Source organism: Brugia malayi (genome assembly GCF_000002995.4).
Source record: "Brugia malayi strain FR3 genome assembly, contig: Bm_v4_ChrX_scaffold_001, whole genome shotgun sequence".
Taxonomy (NCBI): Eukaryota; Metazoa; Nematoda; class Chromadorea; order Rhabditida; family Onchocercidae; genus Brugia; species Brugia malayi.
The window spans coordinates 22,021,187-22,045,770 of NW_025062479.1; the positions used below are offsets into that span (position 1 = coordinate 22,021,187).

The window sequence follows — 24,584 nt, forward strand, 5'->3', positions numbered from 1 at the left end:
TCATATTTTGTTGAATCATTCCATTTCATAACGATTTATTCTACCACAAATGTTGTCCTGTTTATGGTCACTGCAACCTACCTTCATTTATTCGAATCATTTTTTAAAAAATATCATTTTTATGAGTGAGAAGAATTTTGTTGAGGTGAAATTACAATGAGGCGCAAAAATTAAACAATGAACTGAGCTAAAAATGTTTGCTTCACTCATAAACATTTATATGTGACCTTTAAAATTGACATTTCATTGATGTTCTATTAAAGTTCAAGAGACGACAGAAAAAAAAAAAATTTCTGTTTCATCGCTCAATTATGCTGACAAAATTTTTTCTGAAATTGATTACTCTCAATCAGTATTAAGCCATTGAGATTAGCAACGTCCATATTTCATCTCTGGATTTAGTCCCAGTCTATACCGGAAAATAGACTCTGAGTTTTCAGTTTCTGAAAATATTAAGAGTAAATCATATAGGATAGTGTAATTTTTGAAGTAATTTAATTTTTGACCAGTTTAATATCATAGATGAAAAGTCCAATTTCACTTATCACTTTTAACTATTTTAGATTCAGATTTTCTATCATCATTTTCCATAATCACTGATTAAAAATAAACTAATTTGGATTTTTGCTAGTTTTTATGGCGCATATGTCTCACATTGTAATTCTAATCGAATCATTAATTTAATTCTTTACCCTTTGCATAATTATTCGTTGCATTATCAGCTAGAATGTATTCTTTTCCTACTATTTCTGTAATTTCTATGTCAGATAGATCAAATAGGGTCGATCATAGGAAATTAAATCTCGAAGAGTAATGGATGAGAAAGATCGAGGAGATAAACTATCAGAAAGGTAGCAGTAATTTGTATTACTTAACCGTAGTAGTAATTTGTATTACTTACTTTAAAAGAAATTCACTACGTCTAACTGTACAATGATTGAATTTCAAAAAGGGCAACTGTAAGATCAATAAGGCTGATAAGCAATACTTTCATTAATTAATGATAAATGATAATTGACGATTTTATCAGATGTTATTGTCTTAATTGCATGAGACTGTTAATGTTTTTGTTGAAATGAAGCCAATTTGAAGGTGTAAATTTTTCATTCGATTTAGATGATTTTTTCACCAAGTTATCAATTAATGATAAAATTAGTGGATGTGTTATCAGTGGAAATTTAATAGATGGAAATATCGCTGAATTGGAAAGAATATGTTGCGCGAATTTTTACTCATTCCAATTGGAATGATATTAATCATATTATGGATCATTTCGTTGCGTCGTTCCATTGAAAATGTCAACATTCAACGATCTTTCAGTCAACAAAGTATGTTTATTTTACTTTCTCCTCAATTCTTCAATATTTTTAAATTTTATTTCAAATGATTCACTCTCCTATTTTCACAGTTTATATTATTTTCCTTCTTAGATTATTGCTTTTTTTTTTTTTTTTTAATTAGTTGGCGGCTTTTTGAACATTATGTTTGCTTATTTTATGATAAATAAACATTATTGCTTATATTTTATGATAATTGAACTTTAGTTGCTTAATGACTTTAGCAATATTTTTTTTAACTTACTATTTTTTTAATAAACTCATATGAAGTTACCAGAGCTTTTTTTTTTTTTCCTTATCAGTGAATTAATTTTAAATTTTTAATTGAATGTATTTTTATTTAAATATTTTTTCATCCATATTTTGCTAAAAATTATAAGCAATTTTATAATTTTTTCAGTTCAAGCAAAAGATTTTTTTAATGCAACAACAACAAAAGTAAGTATGGAAGAATTGCTGCTATTGGATAGAGCTGAAACAGTTAAACGAAAGGTTTTCTCTTTCATCAATTTTCATTTATTTCCATTCTTGTTTAACAATTATTCTATTTCTATTGATTTCTATTACTAACATATATTATTAATGAGAATTTTTAGCTTCCATTGCTATCAGCTTATATTCTGGAGGATGAAATATGCAAGCAGTTACTAATGAGCTACAAATATTCAAAAATGCCTCAAATTAACAAAGTTTGAAATTTTTTTTCTTTTGATTTTATGTAAACAACCGCATTTGCTTCCATCCTTTCCAATTTGTTGCGAGAAAATTAAATTGAATTTTGAAACTAAATCGTTTTTTTTTTTTTAAGTACGTGGTAACCGTTAATAGAAGCAGCGATAAGCATTGGGATACTTCCTGTAAAGCTATCCGTCAACGAGGCTTTTATCCTGAAATGCCATTTTCGAGTGCTGAAAAAAACTTCCCAATTGCCTTCATTAGAATTGTTTACAAGGTTAGACATAGGCCTAAAGGCCTTACCATCTTTGGTTCAGTAACTTATACTCTTTCTGTTGCTGCTTACTGTAATGCTGTGATACTGTAATTATATTACCGTATTATTTTGTTACTGTAACATTAGTTGTATAATTGAATATTACTAATTATAATCACATCTTTTATCAAATAATCTGTTTGTCCTCAGTTCACATATCACTGTTGCAGGATTTTCATTTGCAAGAACTTCTTTTCAATTTAATGTATGCACCACAAAATTTTTACTGCTATGCATTGGATGCTAAGTCCACGCCACTATTTCATTCACAAATGCGCAATTTGTCAAAGTGTTTTCCGAATGTATTATTAACCGAACGAGAATACGAGGTTGATAGTGCAGGTCATAACATGTCACGCAGTTTTCTGGAATGCTTACGTGTGGTACGAAGATTACTAGGCTGGAAATATGCTATCCTATTGCAGGTTTCTCTTTTTCATTAATTCCTTCCTTTTATAAAATTCATTTTAATTTCACTACTTTGTGTACCTTTTTTAAACTTTGCACGTTTTTCAAACTCTATGCTTTACTTATTTGGATTGTTCGGCTTCTTCTTTTCTGTTATTTTCATCCTTTAATTCCAGAAAAGATCAACTTAAACGTTTCCAAGGCAGAAAATTAGATTCTTATATGGAAACTTCAGAATAATGACATACCATTGAAAAGCAATCGAGAAATGGTGCAAATTTTGAGTGCTTTAAATGGAAGTAATGATGTCAACATAGGATATCCGAATGCAGATCGTGTACCTAATGGCGCTCCTTGGACTTTTCGAGCACTTACACTTTTCAATGGTCAGCGTCTTTGGTAATTGTATTTTGTTTCTGATGTTTTGGAAAATATGTAATGATCAGTCTGTTTATTAAATCAGATGAACTTTTTAGATGAGAAGCAAAACGATGATCGTAAGTTACGGATAGCAAAAGGAAGTACGTCGGCATCATTAAGCTATGCATTTGTAGAATTCGTTGTTGACAAATTGAATCTAACCATTTTGCTTGATAAATTCGATCGTCTAAGTTACGGTGTAGATGAAATGTTATTTCCGTCATTGAATTCCGAAGATTCTTTAGGTTAGTTCTTGTTGATAAAAGGATTCTTTAAATTAGTTCTTAATGATTAAATCTTCCTATATTTCAAGATCGCCTAAAAAAAATTCCATTTTCATTAAGATATCTTTGTCTTTTCCAAAAATTTCTTTACAAGATTCATATTCCAGGTGCACCCGGTGGATTTACGCGACAGTGTATTGATGTTTACAATAATATGATCACCAGGTATTATTAAATTTATTTAATTATTACCATTATTATTAATCTGCGATTAGTTTAATGGAAGGAAATTGAATGAAAGCTTGAATACTTATCTTCATAAATTCTCATTGCAATGCTTTACATTAAAATTTAGAAATGATAACAACTGATTGATTAAATGCATCAGTTAAGTCACATGCTTAAAAAAATTGAAATAAGTTGAAAAAAAAAATGTGAAATATCTTTTAAAAAAAACCTTTTAAAAAGTCATAAAATTATATGATGCTATTTACTAGTTCAGATGAAAGTAATTACTATTAATACTGATAGTTTGATACTTAAGCAAAATATCAATTGTAATAATCAGATTTGATTTGTTAAATGTTCTCAGATACGTAGTGTGGAAAAAATCCACGAAAAATTGTCGAAGTGGTCAGTATCGCCATGATATTTGTATATTTGGTATTGCTGATTTACCCACAATGGCTACTTCTAGAGCTTTATTTGCTAACAAAATGCTTCCGGAATATGACTATACTGCAATCGGTTGCTGGGCTCATTCCCTTCATAATCGAACTTACTCTGCTGCTAAAATTATGCCTATAAAACTTAATTATTATGCTAATCGTTTACCGGTTCGATTTCATAACGAACGAGAAAGATGGAAATTAAACTTATCAGCTTTTAATTGCTCTTGTTGTTAATTAATTTTGTATCTTATCTGATATTGATATTAAGCAGGTTGTACAAAGTTTCATGCATGTATCAAGTTGAAATATCTATCAATTCAAGATATACTAATTTCACATTAATGCTTATCACAATTTTTAGCTGTCAAAAATTTGAATTCCAGTAGTATGAATGACATTCATTAGATAAGTTTATTAATTGTTCCATGTAAAAACACCTTTGTTTGCTCAGGTGTATAGGTATTACTGATAAAATATTACTATAAATAACATGGTTATGTTATTTATATTTTGATCGTTGTTACCTATTCAATTACATTAATGTTATTTCTTTTAATAAAGAACTGAAATGTAAAGTAGTGCTTTTGAAATTAAAATGCTACAAAATAAGATTTGAATTTATTGGCGTAAAGAAAGATATATATGACAAATGGGGTGCATTTAATTGGATAATAAACTATTCTAAACTCTAAGTAAAAAATTTTTCTCCAATTTTTGAATTTTGAAGAAGGAAGCATTTTCTTTAGTTTTTTTTTTTTTTTTCGGTAGTAATTTCGAAAAAATATTTTTTTTTTTGATTTCGAAAATAAGTTTGAAGAAAATTGTTTTGAATGAAAGTGATTATTCAGTCAAGAAATACATTTTGCGCCAATTAACCTGTCATAGCTGGATTCTTTTTCTTTTCTTTTGCTTCAAAAAATAAAAATAATTTTCCAATATGGCTGTTCTGTTTAATACTTATCATTTAATGAACATATTTAATGTTAACACTATTTTTAGCATTAAACTTATTAAACAAGAAATACAACAAGACATTAAGCAATAAGCCCAATTGTCTAGGCCTGGACAATTTGTCCATGTGAAAAATGCATGATAAAAAGATTTCAAAAATAGATTAAAATGAATGGAAATAAATTCAGGAAATTATTTGAACTAAATTACTTTAAGTCCATATTATTCTATTTCAATACTCTTTTGCATTAATTTTCTTTTTCCCTTATTTTCCAACATTTTCTAATCTGATCTATTTTCTTCGTTTTAGTTGCATCTTCCAATCTTAGACAAAACTAATTTTGACGAATTCATTATTTTCCTTCTTTTCGCTAAATTTCAAATCTCTAAAGAATAGTTTTAATTCATTTCTTCAAATTTCTATCTAAATTCTCGACAAAAGTTTGTATTTTTTTAGTAGATATCAATCGATATTTTCCATTATGAGTGTCATCAATTTGTCACATCAATAATGCATCGTCATAGAAGAGTATATCTCTTTGCTAATATCTGACATTGACTAATATTTTGTGTTGAATAGGTGAGAAATTAATTAAATAATTTTTCATCTACAGGCATTTTTCAATTGCTTCACAAAGTGAAATGTGCTGGATAAGCTTGAAAATTTGCTTTTCTCCTTAAAATGTTAAAATAGATTATATGATTGAAAGATTGGCAAAGACAGTAAAATGGTTTTTACATTCAACGCCTAATTTTTTTTTTTTTTTTAATTTTAAGTGCTTAATAAATAAATCCGCTAAAGCTTATCGAACGCTGTTTTTAAAAATTTTTCTTCACGAGATAAATTCTTCGTGCTTCTCAGAAGTCGTGGCGCTAAAGTGAACGAATTACTGACGGTGGTCAATTTGTCCTGAACTAAAAAATTGTTTCACGAAATTTGTATCTCTTTTTATCATAGAGCAAAATCCTAGTGAAATGATAATCTTCCATCCTGAAAATATGACCTGCCCAATTTTGGTATGTGCTTTCAGTAACTTAGACCGTCGTCGATATTATATCGAGTGTAAATACCATTGTCTTAATTGAAATCTGCCATGACTCTTTGGAGCAGCTCAATGAAGAATAGTATGAATAAGTTAGCGTAAAGACGTAACATAAACGTTTTACTTACTATAAGCCTTTTCTGCTTACGTAGTAATCAAATGCTTCGGCGAAGTCAACGAATGTCACGTGAAGTCTTTTGTTTCTTACACTTTTTATGCAGTTGTAGGAGAACAACTTTCATATCTCTGTTAGCTCTAAAATCATATTAGCTTTCGGGTAAAAGTGATTCGTGGAAGAATTTTACCAACTGTGGAGAGTAAAGTAATAAAGGTAAAGAGTAAAGTAAAAATAAAGTAATAAAGTAAATCTCGATAATTTAAGCTATCAGAATTTTTCTTACTCATAGAATGTATGTGCCTTTCATGCTTCCAAATTTCCGATGTAATTCCATCAATTCCAGATTCTTTTATCATGCTTCAATTACGGTATATTACAGTATATTTCAATTACTGTAGCTAAATTTTCACTGATTGTTGAATGAAGTGCTAAATTATTGAGTGTTTAACTGAACAGTGTATACTGAAAAGAATTCTCACAGTACTCAATCATTAATCACCTGTGAGAGGGCAAGGGTCATCGTCGTCATCTGAGCTAAGGCAAGGATGTGAACTTGATGTGTTATTGGTTCATACAGTACTTTGTAGATTCCTCTGTAGTTGCCGACATTTGCATATTATTGAATTGTAGATTCTAAGTATTCTGTGAAGGACTGCTGGATGCTAATTTTAATGAGTTGCCAAGGAATCTGTGTATTTAGTCGCATACTATAGTGATGTCAAAAATTGTTAACTTTAAACTTCTTCTTGAACACTTTTAAGTTTGGTCTAAAAATGAGAGCTAAACGTACGTTGATCTGTTTGACATTCTGCATTAGGCATCATTCGTCATGAATAGATCTTTGGGCACTAAGATGAAATCGAGGATGCATTTAGGTCATTTTTAGGTTGTTTTTCTGCTGAAAAGTTATGCTGAGATACTTTAACAAGAGATGTCCTTTGTCATAGCACTTCACATTACTGTGGTTGACAAATAGTCAGTTCTCTGACTAATTCTAGGTTCAGAGTTCTTTTCTACTAGCATTGAACTATGACTTTATTCTTTACAGGAACTTTTCACATCACAAATGTAAACATCGATGTAGAATTTGGTTTCTTTTTTTTTCTTCTGTGTGATTAGTTTGAAAAGTTGAATTTAACGTCTTTGTTTTGAAAAAAGATAATATTTTACTAACATAGAGAAATAATGCGATTGGAATGGCTCGATAGAAATAATTGTTTACGGTAATTGTTTACGACTTTTCGGCAATTAATGAGTTTGGAAGTTTTCTTAATCGTAAGCCAAATACATAGTGCGAATATTCTGCCTTCAATTTAACCAGAAGAGTTTGTCCTCTGTGACTACCTTTGTTAGGTAGACGAATTTCACTAAGAGTACAATGTCGTATATTAAATCATAAAAACTTGTAAACAATTATTAAGAATGATTTTGATGTTCCAATTTGCAAAGATTAGTCTGCAAACATTTTAAAAAGCAAGTTTACCTCCTTGTTCTTTTTTTCTTTTGTTTGTTTTAATTCAACTGCAACAAGTAATGTCCGGTTGACGGATAGCTTTTCAAGATTAATGAGCTTTATCTATCCGGATTTCCCTAAAGTTAACAAATCCACTAGGCTAATAAATCCACTGCTCTGTCTGAACTTTTAGTTCAGATCTTTTGGCTTGGCAATCCTACCGAAACATACACCACACTGAAATCTTTTGCATCTGATAATTTATTATCGCAGATTGATCAAATCGAATGAGAAACTTCTACAACCGTATTATCTTCTACAAAAGTAAACAAATATTGTTTATTACTTACTGAGAGTAATGAAATTGGAAAATTTTTACAGAAAAAGAATGCAAAGGTAATATTTTTCTGCGACAATTAGTATGAAAAGTAGTCTTTCATTACATTGCACCTCATCTAATAGTTCCTAAAGTGGTGCAAGTTAATTTATCACTTTTATCACATATATTTAATATATCATTCTATTCTATTACGAGAAAACTTTTTTTAACTTTTCATACAAATTTATGTTTAAAATTAAATGATAACTTTTCTAACAAATTAAAGGTAATATCGTTAATGAAATCAGCAAAAGCTTAACTTTTCTCACAATTACTTTTTGCAATGCATTAAAAAATGTTTGAGGTCAATCGATGATATTTGATTTAGTATAATTTCATTTTTTTTTTTTTTTTTGATGTTTATTTTTATAATTAAGAAATGGTAAATTATCCTAAATGCATGATTGCATGATGCAATCCTTAAGCATGCATGCATATCAGTAACATATAAAAAATTTTTTAGTAAATTGCAAGCATTACAGGTATTAGAGATGTAATAATAATAGAAACAGTATTGTCACATCATTTCATTTCAGGTGGCCTTCATCTTGAATTCCATTTTGCTATCACTCAAAATAGATCCCAGTATATTTTTTGTTATCATTTCTTTCTGCAAATTAGCATTTACAGTTTCACTGATATAATAGAAAGATTATAATGCAAATTATGTTAAAGCAAACAGTGAATAACAAATTTAAAATCCAAAAATTTCAGCTTTTTTTTTTTTTTGTAAACTAAAATTGTGAAAGATTTATTCATTCAATTTGTTTTTCTTTTTGAAATGAAAAGAATGAAACTTAACAAAGCAAAAGCAAAGCTTGCATATAAGAAACAACATCTATGATGATAATGACATCAGTTTAACTTTTAAATAAAGTACTATTTAAATGTGTTCCTTCAAAATTTCTTTCAGAAATCCTTTGTTCCTTATCGAAAAAAATTCTCAAATGTTGATAAAGTGCGCCTTGTTAACTTCTCGCGAAAAACTCTCGAAAAAACCTTTATGCTTATCTATTAGCTTTTCGTTAATTCTTACAAGTTATACCTTTCTATTCGAATCAACATTTTTCATTTTTAAGTTTAAAAGTGTAAAAAAAATTTTTTTTTTTACATTTCAGTACTAAATGATAAATAACTCTAAAATAATAATACCTTCTTTCGTCAGTCTCAATTTTGAGGAATGCAGCAACAATTTTGACTTAGATTAAATAATTGTACATTTAGACAAATAGAAATGAACTGATAAGATGCGGAAGCGTAATGAAAAGATGAAGCCGGAATGCGGAACTGAGGCGGACTGAATTATAAGTTATTTGTAGTGAAATTCTACTACACACATATTAATTACATGATTTTTCATTTGTTTTTTATGGAATTATTTCGAGAAGAGAAAAATGCAATGCAAATAGTTTATTTGATAGGCTAACGATCTAAATAATACTTATCACTTAGCTGATTAATAATCTAAGCAATATCACCTGATATGATTAACCTGTTAATCAATTTTCTTATCTTAATATTTCTTTAGCAATATTCGTTGTGATTATAAATTAAATCATCCATCAAAGTGCATTATTAAAGGAAAATCTTTTCATAAAAAAATTTCTTAACTGCTAAAATCTGTATGCAAAGCCCTATTAAACTAAGGTTCGATATATTAAAGACTGTTTACATTAAGTTCATCCATTTCAAATATATTTCCATCGAACTAACTTGATGATTTCTTTTATCCAAACCTGATATCACCGATATGTCACGAATTTGTCCTATATTACAACAAAAATATCTTAATAGTTTTGAATGATTTGTAAACATTTCAATCACAGCGCAAGAAAGATGTTGTTTATGTGTATGAAATCAATTTGATAACAAAATTTTAATTTTAAAATATAAAAATTCAAAAAAAAAAAAATTGATAGTTTAATAAATAATATATGTTATTAAAACTTCTAAATCTCTTAGTTTGAAAAGTTTTTATATTTGAATATGTACCTAAATCAAAAACTAGAAGAAATTTCAACACGTACAAATTATTGTATCTCTTTGTATTTTTGTATTCAAATTTATCAGATAATCAGAAACATTGGTAGAAAAATTTAATCCTAGTCAAGCAGATATAAATGAGTAAAATAAAATAATACAAAAGGAATACGAAATCCAAATTAAAAAAAGGAAAAAATTTAATCAGAAATTGATAAAGAATTTTTGAACTAATTGCGTGCCAAAACATTGAAGAAATTAATTTCTTTATTAGAAGTTTATAAGTTTGTTATTAAATAATTTAGAAGTCAACATTGCTTCATATCCATTCACAGAAAATTTTGAAAAAAGATTTACCTGTAGAATAGTCTATAAAATAGAATTATATATTATACCTTTTGTGTAATTTTGAAAACAAAATTTCATATTTACTAGGTGAAGCATTTTTAATTTAACCATTTATGAGACAAAACCTGATCAGGTTTCAATAATTTATTTTCAGCTTTGCATAACAAATTTAAAATTCCATCTTCTCCTAAATTCTTTTTTCCCTCCCTTGTCACTTCATTAATTTCAATAATAATATAACTATCCATCATTTTGTACATTAATTGATCAACTAACATATTTCATCGTCCAAAGTGATATTTTCAGAATTTAAATGAAACCTGAAATGTTCTCGATAACTAACTTATCAATCATTTCTCTACTTATTACATTTCAACTTCTGCCCATCTTCCATCATATTTATGTCTGTGAGTTTTGTAAAATTTTATCACTGGTAATTTCGGTATCATTTGGTACCTTTCTTAAAGTAGAAATTATTCTCACAATTATTTTTTGCAAATATTTTTCACCAGTAGCTTCTATATTTTTTAGTAGGAGATGGTGAAGTAACTACGGTAACAGCACATGATGGACTAACTACAGAAACTCAACCGGATGGGTTAACAGCAGGAACTCAACTGGATGGACTAACGACAGGAACTCAACCGGATGGACTAACGGCAGTAACTGAACAGGGTGCAGGAACTGATGAATCTATGCGTTTACTGCCTCTCATTCATGAACATTCACCATCGGAAAAAGATTGTGATGCAGCAATAACTGATCCGGCAGTAGCAACCGAATTAACTTCAGTAAATGAATTTCATATTACTGTTTTGCATAATCTTTAAAAATTTTGCTTTTATTTTTTTTTATAGCAATTTATAAATTTATCTAATATTTGATAAAATTTAGATTTTCTTTTTAATTGATATATCTGCAAGATATTTTTATAAATTATTTTAAAAATTACATATGTATATAAATAAAGATAACATTTTGAAATTTTTTTTTACTATTAATAAAAAATTTGTGCAAAAATTTTTGTGCTGAAGTAATCAGGAAAATTTTTCAGAAACCATACACTGTTGATTCTGATAAAGCAGATGCAAATATTAGCAATTCATGTGAGGATATCAAACAACGTGGATTATATCCGGAAAATCCTGCAAGTGATGACGAGAAAGATTTTCCAATTGTTTTCATCCGAGTTGTTTACAGAGTAAGTTCATATGAATGATTTTTTTTTTACCGTAGAAAATAAAAATTTTCCACTAAATTTTAAAATTGTCATTACTATTTTATTTATATGTTTCCAAATTTTCTTTCTTCAAATCGTCGTTTTTATTCAAATTTTCCTAAAGAATAGAAAATATACACAAAAAAAAAAACAAACAAAGATTATACCATTCTTACTTTCATTTGTATTTCGAATTTAACAATTTGCAATTTAATGCACACTTACAAATAAATTATCATTGTTATCATCAAAATTTACAATGATAATTTGTACATTCGCTTAATATTCAATCAATCAAACATTTTTTTTTTTTTCTAAAAGATCGAAATATCATTTAAATAAAAAAAAAAGAGTTATTTTCTATTTGCCCTTGTATATGCTAACATTATTGCGAATTTGTAATGAATTTTAATTTAAATTAAAATTGATTGATAAATTAAAATAAAATTAAAAAATTTTTTAGGCCTATCACATCCAGGAATTGCTATTTAATTTGATGTATGCTCCACAGAATTTATATTGCTATGCGTTGGATAGTAAATCAAGTCCACTATTTCATGAACAAATGAGAAATTTGTCAAAATGTTTCCCAAATGTAATTTTAACTGAAAATGAATATGAAGTGGACGGTGCAGGACATAATATGACTAAAAGTTATATGAAATGTTTGGAAACTGTATCAGAGAAACCTGCATGGAAATATGCTATCTTACTTCAGGTAAACAATAATTTATGACACATTTGGTAATTGCTTGAAAATTATAAAATTTAGCAAAAAAGTATTACAATTAATCTAACACACACACACATATGCATGCACATGCACACACATGCAATACATGCACATACATGCATTCCATGCGCTGCTGCATAATTTATTAAAACAATTGTGCACAGTTTGAGAGCAATTTTTCAGCTAAAAATTCTTTTATATATATATGTTTATTAAGTAAAGAAAAGAAGTCACTTCATTCAACTTAATTAATAACTTTTATTTTAATTAATAATTTTATTTTAATTAGTAATTTTATTCTAATTAAAGACATAACGAAAGATTCGCATAAAATGGAATGTATTTTTATAGAATGATGATTTCCCAATAAAAAGTAATTATGAATTGGTCAAAATATTGGATATACTTAATGGTAGTAATGCAATTAATGTTGGAAGACCATATCGTCATCGTGTACCGCAACATATCGATTGGAGTTATGCTGGTTTAAACCTTTTTAAAGGTTTGGTATAAATTTAATTTTGCAAAAATTTAAATTGAAATCTGATATTCTTCCCAAATTTTTACATTAATATTTTAAATTTTCTGCAAAAAAGAAAAAAAATAAAATAAAATATTATGGTAGTTGAATGAAATGATAATTTGATAATATTTTATCATTCCCATTGTCGTATTATGCATATAAATATAATTACAGATTCAAGCAAAAATGTTCCCGATTCACGTCTAAAACTTGCTAAAGGAAGTCCATCTGTTGCATTGTCGAGAGGTTTTGTAGAGTATGTAACGAATGAATTGAATTTAACAACACTTATTAACATTTTTGACTCGAAACCATTTGGAACTGATGAAATGATCTTCCAAAGTTTACATTCCGATGATGCTTTAGGTTAATTTTAATTTTAAACATAAAAGATTTCACAGAAAGACAGAAATTAGGGAAAAAAAGAACCATATAAGATGAAAATTATTTTTGAATTTAACAAAAATATATTCAACAATGAAATGTTGCTTAGAATAAATGATCCAATTTCTAATATTAGACAAAATTTGAAATAAATAATTACTGTATTTACAGATGCTCCTGGTGGCTTTACAAGAAAATGCCTTGATGAACAAAGCGATTTTACCACTAGGTTAGTTCAAAAGTAATTTTAATCTAATATTTTCTACTATATCATCACAGAAATGATATCATTCAATAAAAGGAAGAATGTAATAATTTACAGATAGCATTGTTTGTAATCTCAAAATTTAATACTTTTATAATTTCTTATCCATTTTTTTTTCTCTTGTTTTATACAAAAAAAAGTAAGTAAGTAAAGAAAAAGAAGTTATGAAACTGATCATTAATTAGAATTAATTAATTGTAATATATAATAGATATGTATCGTGGTCCTGGTCAAATCGAACATGTAAAAGTGGCAATTATCGACATAGTGCATGCGTATTTGGTGTTGCTGATTTGAATCATTTGGAAAATATTCAGCATTTATTCGCTAATAAAATGTTATCAGAAAATGATTATGGAGCGATTGCTTGTTGGGCAATGCGTTTCTCTAAACGAATTGCAAGCAAATCAACTGTTGATTTCGAGAGTTACAAGCAAAGTCAAATTGTACGATTTAATCATGATAAAGAAATGTGGAGAAAAAATATATCAGTGTTTGAGTGCTAAAAGATGAAATTAAAATGCTTATGTATTATTTTGAGGAAAAACTGAAGCAGTGATAAAATGATAAAGATAATGAATTGTAAATTGCAAATGCATACTATTTAACAATTAGTACATCAATTAGACAAAACAAATGAGATATTATTGTAAGTCTTAACATCTTACTAACTAATCAATTTTGATAATGGTAAATTATAGCAAACATGAAAGGAGTTTCTAAATTGTTAGTATAAAGTACTATCAAATAAGACAAAGTAAATTTAAGTATTCCTAATTAGTAATTTAATTAAAATCCCATCAGGAATATTTGTAACTGCAAAGACAAAACTTCCACCACCTGTTAATTTGTTCTTGGATGATATCATCTAGCACAAGAAATGATTGTTGACCTGACACAAATTTGCGACTCTTTCGTGCGCTATTATCATGTTTTATATCCGGTATGCATTTCATTCATCACTACTATATTGTGTTTGAAATCGAATTTTTTATTTTGAAAACAAAAAATATAGCATTAAAAAAAGATACATACTATGAAAAAAATAAAAGCACCATATCATTTAGGTACATGATATAATCAAATAACATTTGGCTGAACGTCAGTTCCTTACTGATTAGACCAATGACCAGAAATTCCAGACGCAAATCTAAAACCTTGTACATAGCTAAGTTCAGACTGCAGAAGTTTTTTGTCATCTACTCAATAAACCATTGTAGACGAGTGATATAAGGCCTCTCAAAAACAAAGCGATTAGTATTTTAAGTAAAAAATCAGGCTAAAGTCAATAAAGTCTGATATGAGATCAGAGAATCAGAGATATAAGCAGAAATGAACAAAATATGCATGGAAATTGAACAAGCGTCACTGCTGATATCTTTATACTCATAAAGTCTGAAACTTGAAATTCCCTGCTTTGTAGTTATGGAAAAAGTTTCCCGTCCAACTTTAACACCTAACAATGATAAAAAGATGAGTAATTTACAAAAGGATATAAACAAGTCTACAAGTGTCTCTTGCCAACAAAAATCAAAGGACAGGACAAACAAACTATGCAAAATAATTCACAAACAATATCTGTCAATGACACTTCCTTTATACTTAATCATCATCATCCATAATAACATCTAACAACATTTTTTTTGTCCCAGGTTCATTTGAGGCAATTATTTTATCCGTGGAACTGGAAAGATCGGGAACTCCACCTCTCTGCGAAGCATTTTTTAGGATCTCTAACACGGGTGGATCACTATTTTGTCCACGTCCCGCTTTTCGTTTTTTGGCTTCCTCATTCCTTTGCTGTCTGTTGGCTTTCCATATTTCCACTGCTTCCTTTACCTGCAGTTATTAAAATTAAAATGACATCCTGTGAACACTATTTGCTAAGGAAGAAGACAAATGGATAAACGGCCCGCTGATAAAGGACTGCTTTGACAAAATCGTATTCCTTCTTTTATTCATTCCACTTGTTTCTAAGCATAAGGTCTATTTCTAGCAACCAATATGTGCCAAAGACCTAATAAATATGAACTTTAATAAATATGAACCGGCTTCTCCAACTCTTCACATTCCAAAACTCGCACCGCATTTAATACATCCACCGCAGTAACTGTCTTGTGTTTGCTAGATACTGCACATTCTTGAGCATATGTCGCAGCATGCAAAATGAAAACTGCTGCAGCACGAGCTATCGCTGTCCGTGCATCCTACAATATCAGTAGTTTTCATTCTATACTTCATAAACTGTTTATTCATTGTTAAAATGGGCAAGGCTTCAAAAAGAAAAAAAACCAATAGAAAATGCATTGTTGATAAGAAAAAACCACAAAAAAGTCACAAAAACTCCATTTATCGTCTAAAATACTGCAAACCTTAGAAATGATAACACCAGGGGGTAGTGCATCCTTCACTAAACGACCAATCACAGTTTGTGGCAGCCGCAAATCCTCAGCTACATCTCCGTCCGCCATTTCAGCAGTAACCTCTTTTTCTTAAAAAAAAAAAAAAGGAATCAAGATATTTTATTTAGTGTGTAAATAAATTGTAGCACAAATTTTAATACATATTACTCCAAGAATGTATCACTGACAAAAAAAGAAAGAAATATAAATCAATTTTTAACCAATAATGAAAGACCAAAGAAACATTTTCTCGTATCTCATTGAAATCAATTTATGCGTTATGCAAATTGCATACGTTACGTGACTATAAAGCATTGTTTTAATCAAAAGTCTCTCTTTCAAATTAAATTCGAGGAAACTTCCACATAACCCCACTCACCCAACCACTTTCAAGTCAAATTCACTCAAAAAATTTTTCAAAAAGACTTCCCGTGCCGAATATTAAGAATGTTAAAATTCGTAATATTAAAGTTCGTGCTTCCGTTTGAAAAAATGATCCCACACATTCTTTTGTCTTTTTTTTATGTGTGTGTGTTTTTCTGGCTTATCTGTTATTGGATAATTTATCGTAATAATTTCAAAATGAAATTTCTATGATATATTTTTTTCTTTATATGGAATATTTTTGCAAAAAATGAATAATTCATTGGAAGATATTTTAATGGTTTATTTCCATTTTAATTGAACATTTAAATGATCACTTTAATATCCAAAGTAAAAATCAAAAGTTTTTACTATCATTTTGTGGACTATTCATTACATTAAACCATATGAATAAAAATTTAGAAAAAGAAAAAGGAAAACCGAAAAATTATTCCTTTTACGAATGAATTACTGGAGATTATCCGTAAAACCGGATTTCTTGTTTTTCATCAATTTAAAAATTGTGTAATGAAAGCGATAGTTCTTCCCTCTTTTTTCGTCCATTTTCTTTGCATTTAAAATTTTTTTGTGTAATAAAAGAATTCTTTCTGAAAAATGTGCAAACACGATACAGAGATCAAAGGTGAAATGAGATGCATAAGATATCACTCTCGAATGTTTTACAATATCAAACAAGTTTTCTTCACAAATCTCACAGAGTAAAAATCATCTCAATCAATTTTTGATTAAAAATTTTTGAAATTAGTAATGTAATTCTAAAAATACAGCTCAGAAAAGAAAAATAAAACTAAAAAGGTGAAGAATTTAGTTGGAAATAATAGCAGACATGTAACATTTGCAATTAATAATAATTTCTTAAATTTAAATTTGGGACGAAAATGCATGTAATGACGATAACCATTCAATTTTTTCATTAAACTAAAATTTGAACTCTCAGATTAGTCATCTGAAATGACTTAGTTAAGGTATAAGTAAACAGACAGATAACATAGATATTTGCAGGTAAACTTGAAGATAATCCTATCATACTGTTTTTTTTTTTTATTTTGAAATTTATTCATAGCGTTAAATTTGAATAGTTTATCAAAAAGTTTCTTCTTTTTCTGCTCTCTCATATCTGTCATTTATTAGTTACTTTTATATATTCTTAAATTGTGACTCTTCTAAAGTTGCAAAGATTATTTTTAAGAATGGAAAATAATTCATAACATCTTTTTTCGCTTTTTTGCTGCAAAAAAAAAAAATGTTGAAAATCAGAATTTACGGTTAGATTTGTAGAAGTAAAATTAATTTAATAATTCTAACTTATAATGTTTTAATTTGAAAGCTACCAATTTTCCGTTGTGTTTTATTTCAAACAAATAATTGAAGAGAATTAGCATGACAATCATTATTGGACGATGGAAGAAATTCCTGTTAACAACATTTGCATTTGATTCAATTTATTTATTTACAAGAGAAATATGATTGTAAAATTGTTTTCGATAATTCAAAATGATAAAATTTTGATAATGTTCATTTTTAATTAATTATTCAAAATCAAATAAAAATTTTCATTGTCAAAATTAGCTTCACACTAATTTTTTTTTGTCTTTCTTACAATGGCTTTCTTTTTTTTTTTTTTCATCATGCAACATTGACTTAATTTTCAAGTCTTATAACCGGTTTAAAAAAAAGAGAAAAGGAAAAGAAGCAACAAAGGAAATTTTGAATTTATTCTCTGATAATAATACAAAAGTGTACCATTTGTCCATACATGAATCAGCTAAAAAAATTTTTTTTTCTTTTTTTAAAATTCTTCCTTTTTAATACATATAATGGAGTGATAATAGCATAGCAATTAGTGTTAATTAATAATAACATTAATTAATTTTTCTTATTAAAAATTAAAAACATCGTTCATAATGTTATGGAAATAAGACTTACAATACTAATTTCAAGTTTAAATCAAAAAAAAAAATCCTTTTTTTTTATTATCATTAACATTTCAATTATTCAAAAGTTACTTTATCCTTTACAGAATTCAATTGCTTTATTCGATTGAATTTTCAAATAAGAAAAAAGAAAAAAAAAAAGGGGAAAGACATTTTTCAAACAATGACAATTAATGATGATAATGAATGAAAAGACGGATATTATTGGTCAGTGTAAGGACAGAAATGAGGTGGAGTTGATGGTGAATCGAAATATATGATTAAACCGGTTACAATTGCTATTCAAAAGAGCCCATCGTTTCATTCTTTCTGGTTGTATTAAATTAACCAATCTGATCTCATCTAATCTAGTTCCTGGTTAACTTTTCATCTATTTCAATCTGGTTCTGTTAAACTTTTTAGCTATTTACTAATCTAATTCTCGAAAATATTTGTTCAAGACTTAAACCATTCATCTAAATATTGACTTCAAACTATCTATATTCAAACTATCAATATTTCTAATCATATTCATTATGATATTACAAATTTCTATTCAAACAATCTATCATCAAGTATATTGTTGCAATTATCTGAATTAAACTATTATTGAGAGAGAGAATTATCACTAAAATTTATTTATTTATTTACATCATTTCCATCATTCATATATTTGCTCAAAATAATGTGTGAATAGGAAAAGTGCTTCTTCTAACAAATGTATTCAGTGGTGACAATTATTATACTTCTAACAGGACAAACAAATGGTCAATACGGTGAAATAGCATCACTTATTGGTGATTCTCTTACACCAGGACTTTTCGGCAGTGCAGCTAGCGGTTTAGCTGGAGCTGCTTCAGGTCTTCTCGGCAAAATTGGAACATGTTTGTTTTATTTCTCACAATAATGAAAATGTTTCATCTTGTTAGATAAATTTCACTTCAACAAAATATCTCAAAGATGAATTCGAGCATTATTTTTTTGACTAGTAATAGTTTATAAAATTATTTTTTACTTACCAATGAATGTAGTAAATTTGTCATAAAATTTTTGACATATTTAATTGATATTTAAAAGAGTACTCTTAAATTGTTATGCATAATTTTTTAGGTTAAATATGATTTATTTTGTTTTGATACGAATGATTATCTTAGAGTAATAATCATGATAAACACATAAAACAGAAATAATCTGTTACAATGTTCGTTTCTTCCTTTTTTTTCAGTGTATCAAATTGCTCAAGGTGCATTACAATTAACAGGTACCGGTGTTGGTATCCTGAATCAGGCTGCAGAAGGAAAATGGTTTAATAAAGTTGTTGAAGAAGCTAGAAATGTAAGTTCATTTCTAATTTTCTCATTTTGTAAAAGGGGTGCAAGAAATGAAAAAGTATTTCACAGTAACTGTAATTAGTAATAATTAGCAAAAAAATATTTTTTTGATTTATTGAATTTTTAAAAAATTTGCATAAAAATGTCAGTGAGACTAAAAATGAAATTTTTAAATTAAAATAACTGAAATGTAAAAAGTCCAAAATTAGCAAAAAAAAAAAGCATTTAAACACAATTTTGCATAATAATAAAATATGAAAATAGGAAAAAGTCAAAGAAAAAAACAATTTTTTTTTGATTTCTTTTTTTTAATTTTTGGTTGACCTTTTAAATTGAAGATACTTTGAACATCCATTAATTAATTCTTAAAGAGAGTTCTCTCATATTCAGGTATATTTACTTAAAATAAAGAAGAAATAAATGTCATCCATTATATTTTGCATTCATGTATACCAAAAAGTTATGATAAAGTTAATTTATACCAGTGAGTATGCTAATGTATAGCGATAAGTAAAGTCTAACCTTATCATGTCCTCTCTTTTGAGGTTTTATTGTTTGTTTCTCATAATAATCAAAAATTTTATACAGTGTTTTTCTCTCTAACAGTAGCTGCTACAATTTAAATCAATAATTTTCCACAAAATAATTTGAAAATTATTCAGAAAATTTTTTTAAAATACATTTTATTTCAATTTCCGGCTTTAAAAAAAGATGCCATTAAATGTATGAAAGTGGCGGAAAACTATAATCCGTCTTTCATGTCGTAGAATTTATTGTTAGTCTTTTCAAAAGAAAAAAAAAAAAAAAAAAAACTCTTGCAAAAGTGGATCTTTTATGAGAAATTATATTGCTTTCTTTCTAGGCTAATCGGGAAATTCAAGAGAGAACACTGATTGGTACGTACATTACTTCAATTTTTATTTACTTATTTCCATTTCCAATTTAAATACTTTTTAATTGTACCATAATAAAGTAATGATATTTGTTTGCTCTGAAACAAAAATTGCTGACCTTTGTCTTTAAGATTTATGATTAATTTATATTAACTCTTGTCATTTGAAATTTATTGACCGGAAATGGAAATCATCCGGTTCGTTTGTTGGTTTAAAGCATTTATCTTGGCCACTATCAATGTTTTGCTGGCCTCGAAAGTAACCAGAATAGCAAAAAGGATAAATTACAGTTTTCCGTTTTCTTCCATTTCGATTTTTTAAATTCTAGAACCGAGTGGTTGTTAACTGGAACAAAAAGCAAATATATTAATAATGAATATATCAATATTCGTAATGATAGTTAAATCACGAACACGTCTTGGAGAAATATAACAGAATTTTCTGAAATTTCCATAAGTAGTAGGAAAATTAGTTCTCGGTGAAAATTAGGTGTCAAATTCATTATATCGTAAAAATGAGTGTGTGGGAGGCGTAAAACTCATTCATCATTTAAAACGATAAAAAGATTGAGAAATAAAGAATGAAAAAATAAAAAGGAGAGTAGATGGTAATACGTTATTGCTCCATAACCTGTTCTTTTCCGGAATTGTCAGTTTCGGGTTTTCACAAATTTTTAATCCTATTATGACAATGTCAAAGTCCTAAACATCAAACTGTTCGAGCAAAAAATGATGAACGTGGAAAAAATTAAAATTGCAAATAAATTGAAGTTGAGGTTCCAATAATTCTACTTGATTCGAAAAAGAAAAAATTAATTTTGGTAGCTAAATAAATGCACTTGCCTTTCAACATTTAGGTGATTTTGAAGACGAAAGAAATGTAAACCATTCCAGGAAATAGACTGGAACCCGATTACTCTCAGTTTGGCATTAATTTTCCTGCACCGGCACCTAGTGACTATGATCATGAAGAAACTGCGAAACCGGAAAGTCTTATTCCAATCAATGCTAATAATATGACAACTGAGAGAATTGTTTCAACTGAAACTCCATTAATTACTTTGTTTCCGGAAGAGGTAAATGAAGCTTTTTCAGCTGAAAATTTTGTATAATTGATGAAAGCTATTTATTGTTAAAAATGAAGGAACGAATTGAAATGATTGATAGTTATCCTATCATTTGAAGTTTAAACTTATTATTTATGTTCCGGAAGTGAAAGTCAACTTACGCTTTTGCAACCATTCAGTACAATTATTTCCGTTCTATTATCGCATAGTCTATTATTCATCCAAAGTCTATACTGATAATTAATTATTCATAATACATAATAAAATTCATGTCAAAATAAATTTATTTTAATTATTGTTTACTTAGAAAGAGACGAATAATTTAAACGAAAAAGAAAACCGAAATACTATGAATGTAATTAGCGTCAATGAAAACGGAGAAGAGATTAATCGTTCTGAAAATAGAGAAAACACTGAAGCGGTTAGTATGAATAAATTTTAACAGTAATAATCATGAACATGAAAGAACGGTTTGTTTTTAGTAAAATTTTCAAAAATCAAATTAACTCAATTTCTATGTGATCTCTCTAATCTTCTGCAAAGTTCTAAAAAAAAAAAAAAACAAGCAGTAAACAGTCTTTGAAGACTTAAAAAAAATTATGAAAAAATATGTTTCATAAAATCATTTATTAAAATTACAGAATACAATGAATTGCAGATATTTTCAGGATAAAAAATTAGAGCTCACTGAAGAGAAATTAGCAAAATTACAACGATTTATTACATTGTTACATGAAAGTAACATAACAGGAAATGACTTAAGTGAGTTGACACAAATGCTCGAAGAAGAAAGAATGAACAGATCAAAATCAGTCAAATCAACAGCAACCGAATCTCGAACTGTTTTCACTAATGCTACAACACTTCAACAAATAAACAACGAGACAAGGCAGTTAATTTATTTGCAATTCTTTCAATTTTCAAATTCTTTATCGCTTCTCCAATTCTTGAAGCATTTATTGACATTCAAAGAGTTTTTCGAGGCATTCATTTCAGTATTCTAAATGTTTTCTTCATCAATAATGTCAATGTTGTCTTTTTTTGACACTAAGTATCTTCGACATTTAGAGAATTAATATTTTAAAGACCTAGCAATTATGTTGGTACAATGTCAAATTTTAATTTTAAAATTAAACTAAAATTGCACTTCATTTACAGCAAAACTTTCATCACTGCTCCGCCAATAACTTTCCGACATATAGAAACAGGTGATGTCATCGATAACGAAGATAATGATCTACTTCCATCTTCTACTTCAAGATCAAGAGCAGTAATCACTGTTTTATTTATATTCACAAAGTAGCAAATTTATTACTCAATGGAAATTTAAAATTTTTAAATGACAAGAAATACTTCAGATAATTGTTTTATTTACTAGAGAGCAGCTATGATCAAATATCAACCAAGCAGACAACCTAGAATCAATTCAACATTGGCAACTATTTATCGTCCCAGGAAATATCCTCGTCGTATAGCATATCAAGCACGATTACCGTTTGTCACCAGTGCTACTCATACTGCAGCTAACATAGAGAAGCCAAAGCAGTTAGAAGTAAAGATGAATGAAAGAGCAATTCAGCAACTTCACTTAACAAGTATTTCTTGACAAAAATTCATATTTAATTTATTTCTGTTATTTATTAATTGCAATTATGATAGTGTATGATTCCTTGACAGTTAATCTGTCTGAGAGAAAATAGCTTTTGATGATTTTTTGAAACCAGTAAGTACAATTTTCTCTTTTGTTCAAGAATTCTTAAAAATTTTTTATAGTAATGAATTGAGTTTCATACAAAAGTTCAGCTGACAAAAAAGTTTTTTTTTTCTTTTCAGAAGTATTTAATAACAAAATTTCTCTTTCAGAGCAAAAGCCAGCTGTCCTAAGACAACAGTTTTTGCAACCGACTGCTTTGAATCCATATGGACAATCGGAAATTTTCTTAACTGCCCCAGCTTCCGGAATTTTTCAAACTCCCACACTTCCACCTCCACTTTATTCGCAACCTATGAATGTCATTAAATCCTACCCGCCACACATGTCCGGTTTAGAAGGTCGTAATACTAATAATGGGTTATGGACTCATCAGAATCCTAAATATATTCTAGGAGAGTCGAATTCATATTTTAATTCAAACGCTGATCCATTCATCTTACCTTTCTATAATCGAAATCCATCATAAAACTTGCTAATTGGCTGTGATAATTATTATATTATTGGCTCATTATAAAATTATTTGTAAAAAGTTGTGCATTTGTTAGGTGTTTACGTGTTACCAATCTGTTCATTGTTTTTCAAAATGAATTATAAATATAGAAATTTTAAATTTATCAATTTTAAAAATGAACATTGTGGCAGATCAATAATGAAAATTAGCACTATGAAAGTAATATTTAATGGTTTCAACAGTTTTAGCAATGAAACAAGATAACCGTCTAGACAACAGAGTAAAAAGCTAGACTCTGTTTGCCAATTTCTGACAAAATAACTGCTGGTAAAAGTATGGCTGTAGCAAATTGAATCGATTTTTTGAATTTAAAGAAAATCGAGAGAGACTGAGATCGATAGTAGATGTATAAAAAATGCTGGATTTTAACTAGATAAAATGAAATGTAGCTAAGCCATACCTGATTCTAAATCTGACCTTTGAATCTAAAAGAATAAAGACATTAAGCAATAGTACTGTTATGAATTATTAGAGTAATAAATGAAGGAATTAAGGTCCTGATCACTTCATCTTTTCTTTGCTCTGTTCTCTTCATATTAGCACCGATACACAATCTTATGTATTTTAAATTTTAGCTCTTTTGTATTTAAAAAATCTTAGCTTAATATCATATATACATATGTGCAAACAAAAGTTGCATTAATTATTCGTTAAGTGAAATGAAAAGGGACTGCTGAAACGAATTTCCTAATAGCAAGTATGGAAGAATGCTTAAAGCTAAGCATTAGCGTCACAAAAAAGCTTAGAAGATTGAGTCGATCACATCTTCTCAACAATTATCTCTCTCATAATTATCTATTTTACTACTTCAATCTTTAAGAGATGGGACAATCTTACCAGACATTAACACTCTGGTCATTTCACCTTTCTTTTCTTACCTTTATCTTTTTATTCACTCCTACGAATGACATTCTTTCTTTCCA

General features: G+C 28.1%; 4 protein-coding genes across 4 annotated transcripts; 3 read left to right on the forward strand and 1 right to left on the reverse strand.

The window, feature by feature from the left end:
* Positions 1-1,213: 1,213 nt before the first annotated feature.
* On the forward strand, positions 1,214-4,285 carry Bm6053 (Uncharacterized protein; the record flags this gene model as incomplete). The annotated part of the gene is made up of 9 exons (XM_043075724.1): positions 1,214-1,328; positions 1,738-1,829; positions 1,934-2,026; positions 2,146-2,289; positions 2,499-2,753; positions 2,972-3,122; positions 3,213-3,401; positions 3,548-3,605; positions 3,973-4,285. The coding sequence occupies 9 exons, from the start codon at positions 1,214-1,216 to the stop codon at positions 4,283-4,285; spliced, it is 1,410 nt and encodes a 469-aa protein (XP_042931658.1).
* Positions 4,286-10,636: 6,351 nt separating this feature from the next.
* Bm3610 (Core-2/I-Branching enzyme family protein) lies at positions 10,637-13,953 on the forward strand (the record flags this gene model as incomplete). The annotated part of the gene is made up of 8 exons (XM_043075725.1): positions 10,637-10,730; positions 10,855-11,114; positions 11,378-11,524; positions 12,006-12,260; positions 12,627-12,777; positions 12,973-13,164; positions 13,354-13,411; positions 13,659-13,953. 8 exons carry the CDS (start codon positions 10,637-10,639, stop codon positions 13,951-13,953), a joined length of 1,452 nt encoding a protein of 483 aa, XP_042931659.1.
* Positions 13,954-15,049: 1,096 nt separating this feature from the next.
* On the reverse strand, positions 15,050-15,918 carry Bm9124 (DNA polymerase epsilon p17 subunit, putative; the record flags this gene model as incomplete). The annotated part of the gene is made up of 3 exons (XM_001892416.1): positions 15,050-15,286; positions 15,496-15,654; positions 15,820-15,918. 3 exons carry the CDS (start codon positions 15,916-15,918, stop codon positions 15,050-15,052), a joined length of 495 nt encoding a protein of 164 aa, XP_001892451.1.
* Positions 15,919-18,864: 2,946 nt separating this feature from the next.
* On the forward strand, positions 18,865-23,616 carry Bma-abu-12.1 (Uncharacterized protein; the record flags this gene model as incomplete). Its single annotated transcript, XM_043075726.1, has 9 exons — positions 18,865-19,030; positions 19,372-19,481; positions 20,340-20,373; positions 21,264-21,445; positions 21,744-21,857; positions 22,105-22,325; positions 22,595-22,706; positions 22,815-23,031; positions 23,300-23,616. The coding sequence occupies 9 exons, from the start codon at positions 18,865-18,867 to the stop codon at positions 23,614-23,616; spliced, it is 1,473 nt and encodes a 490-aa protein (XP_042931660.1).
* Between the last annotated feature and the right edge of the window lie 968 nt (positions 23,617-24,584).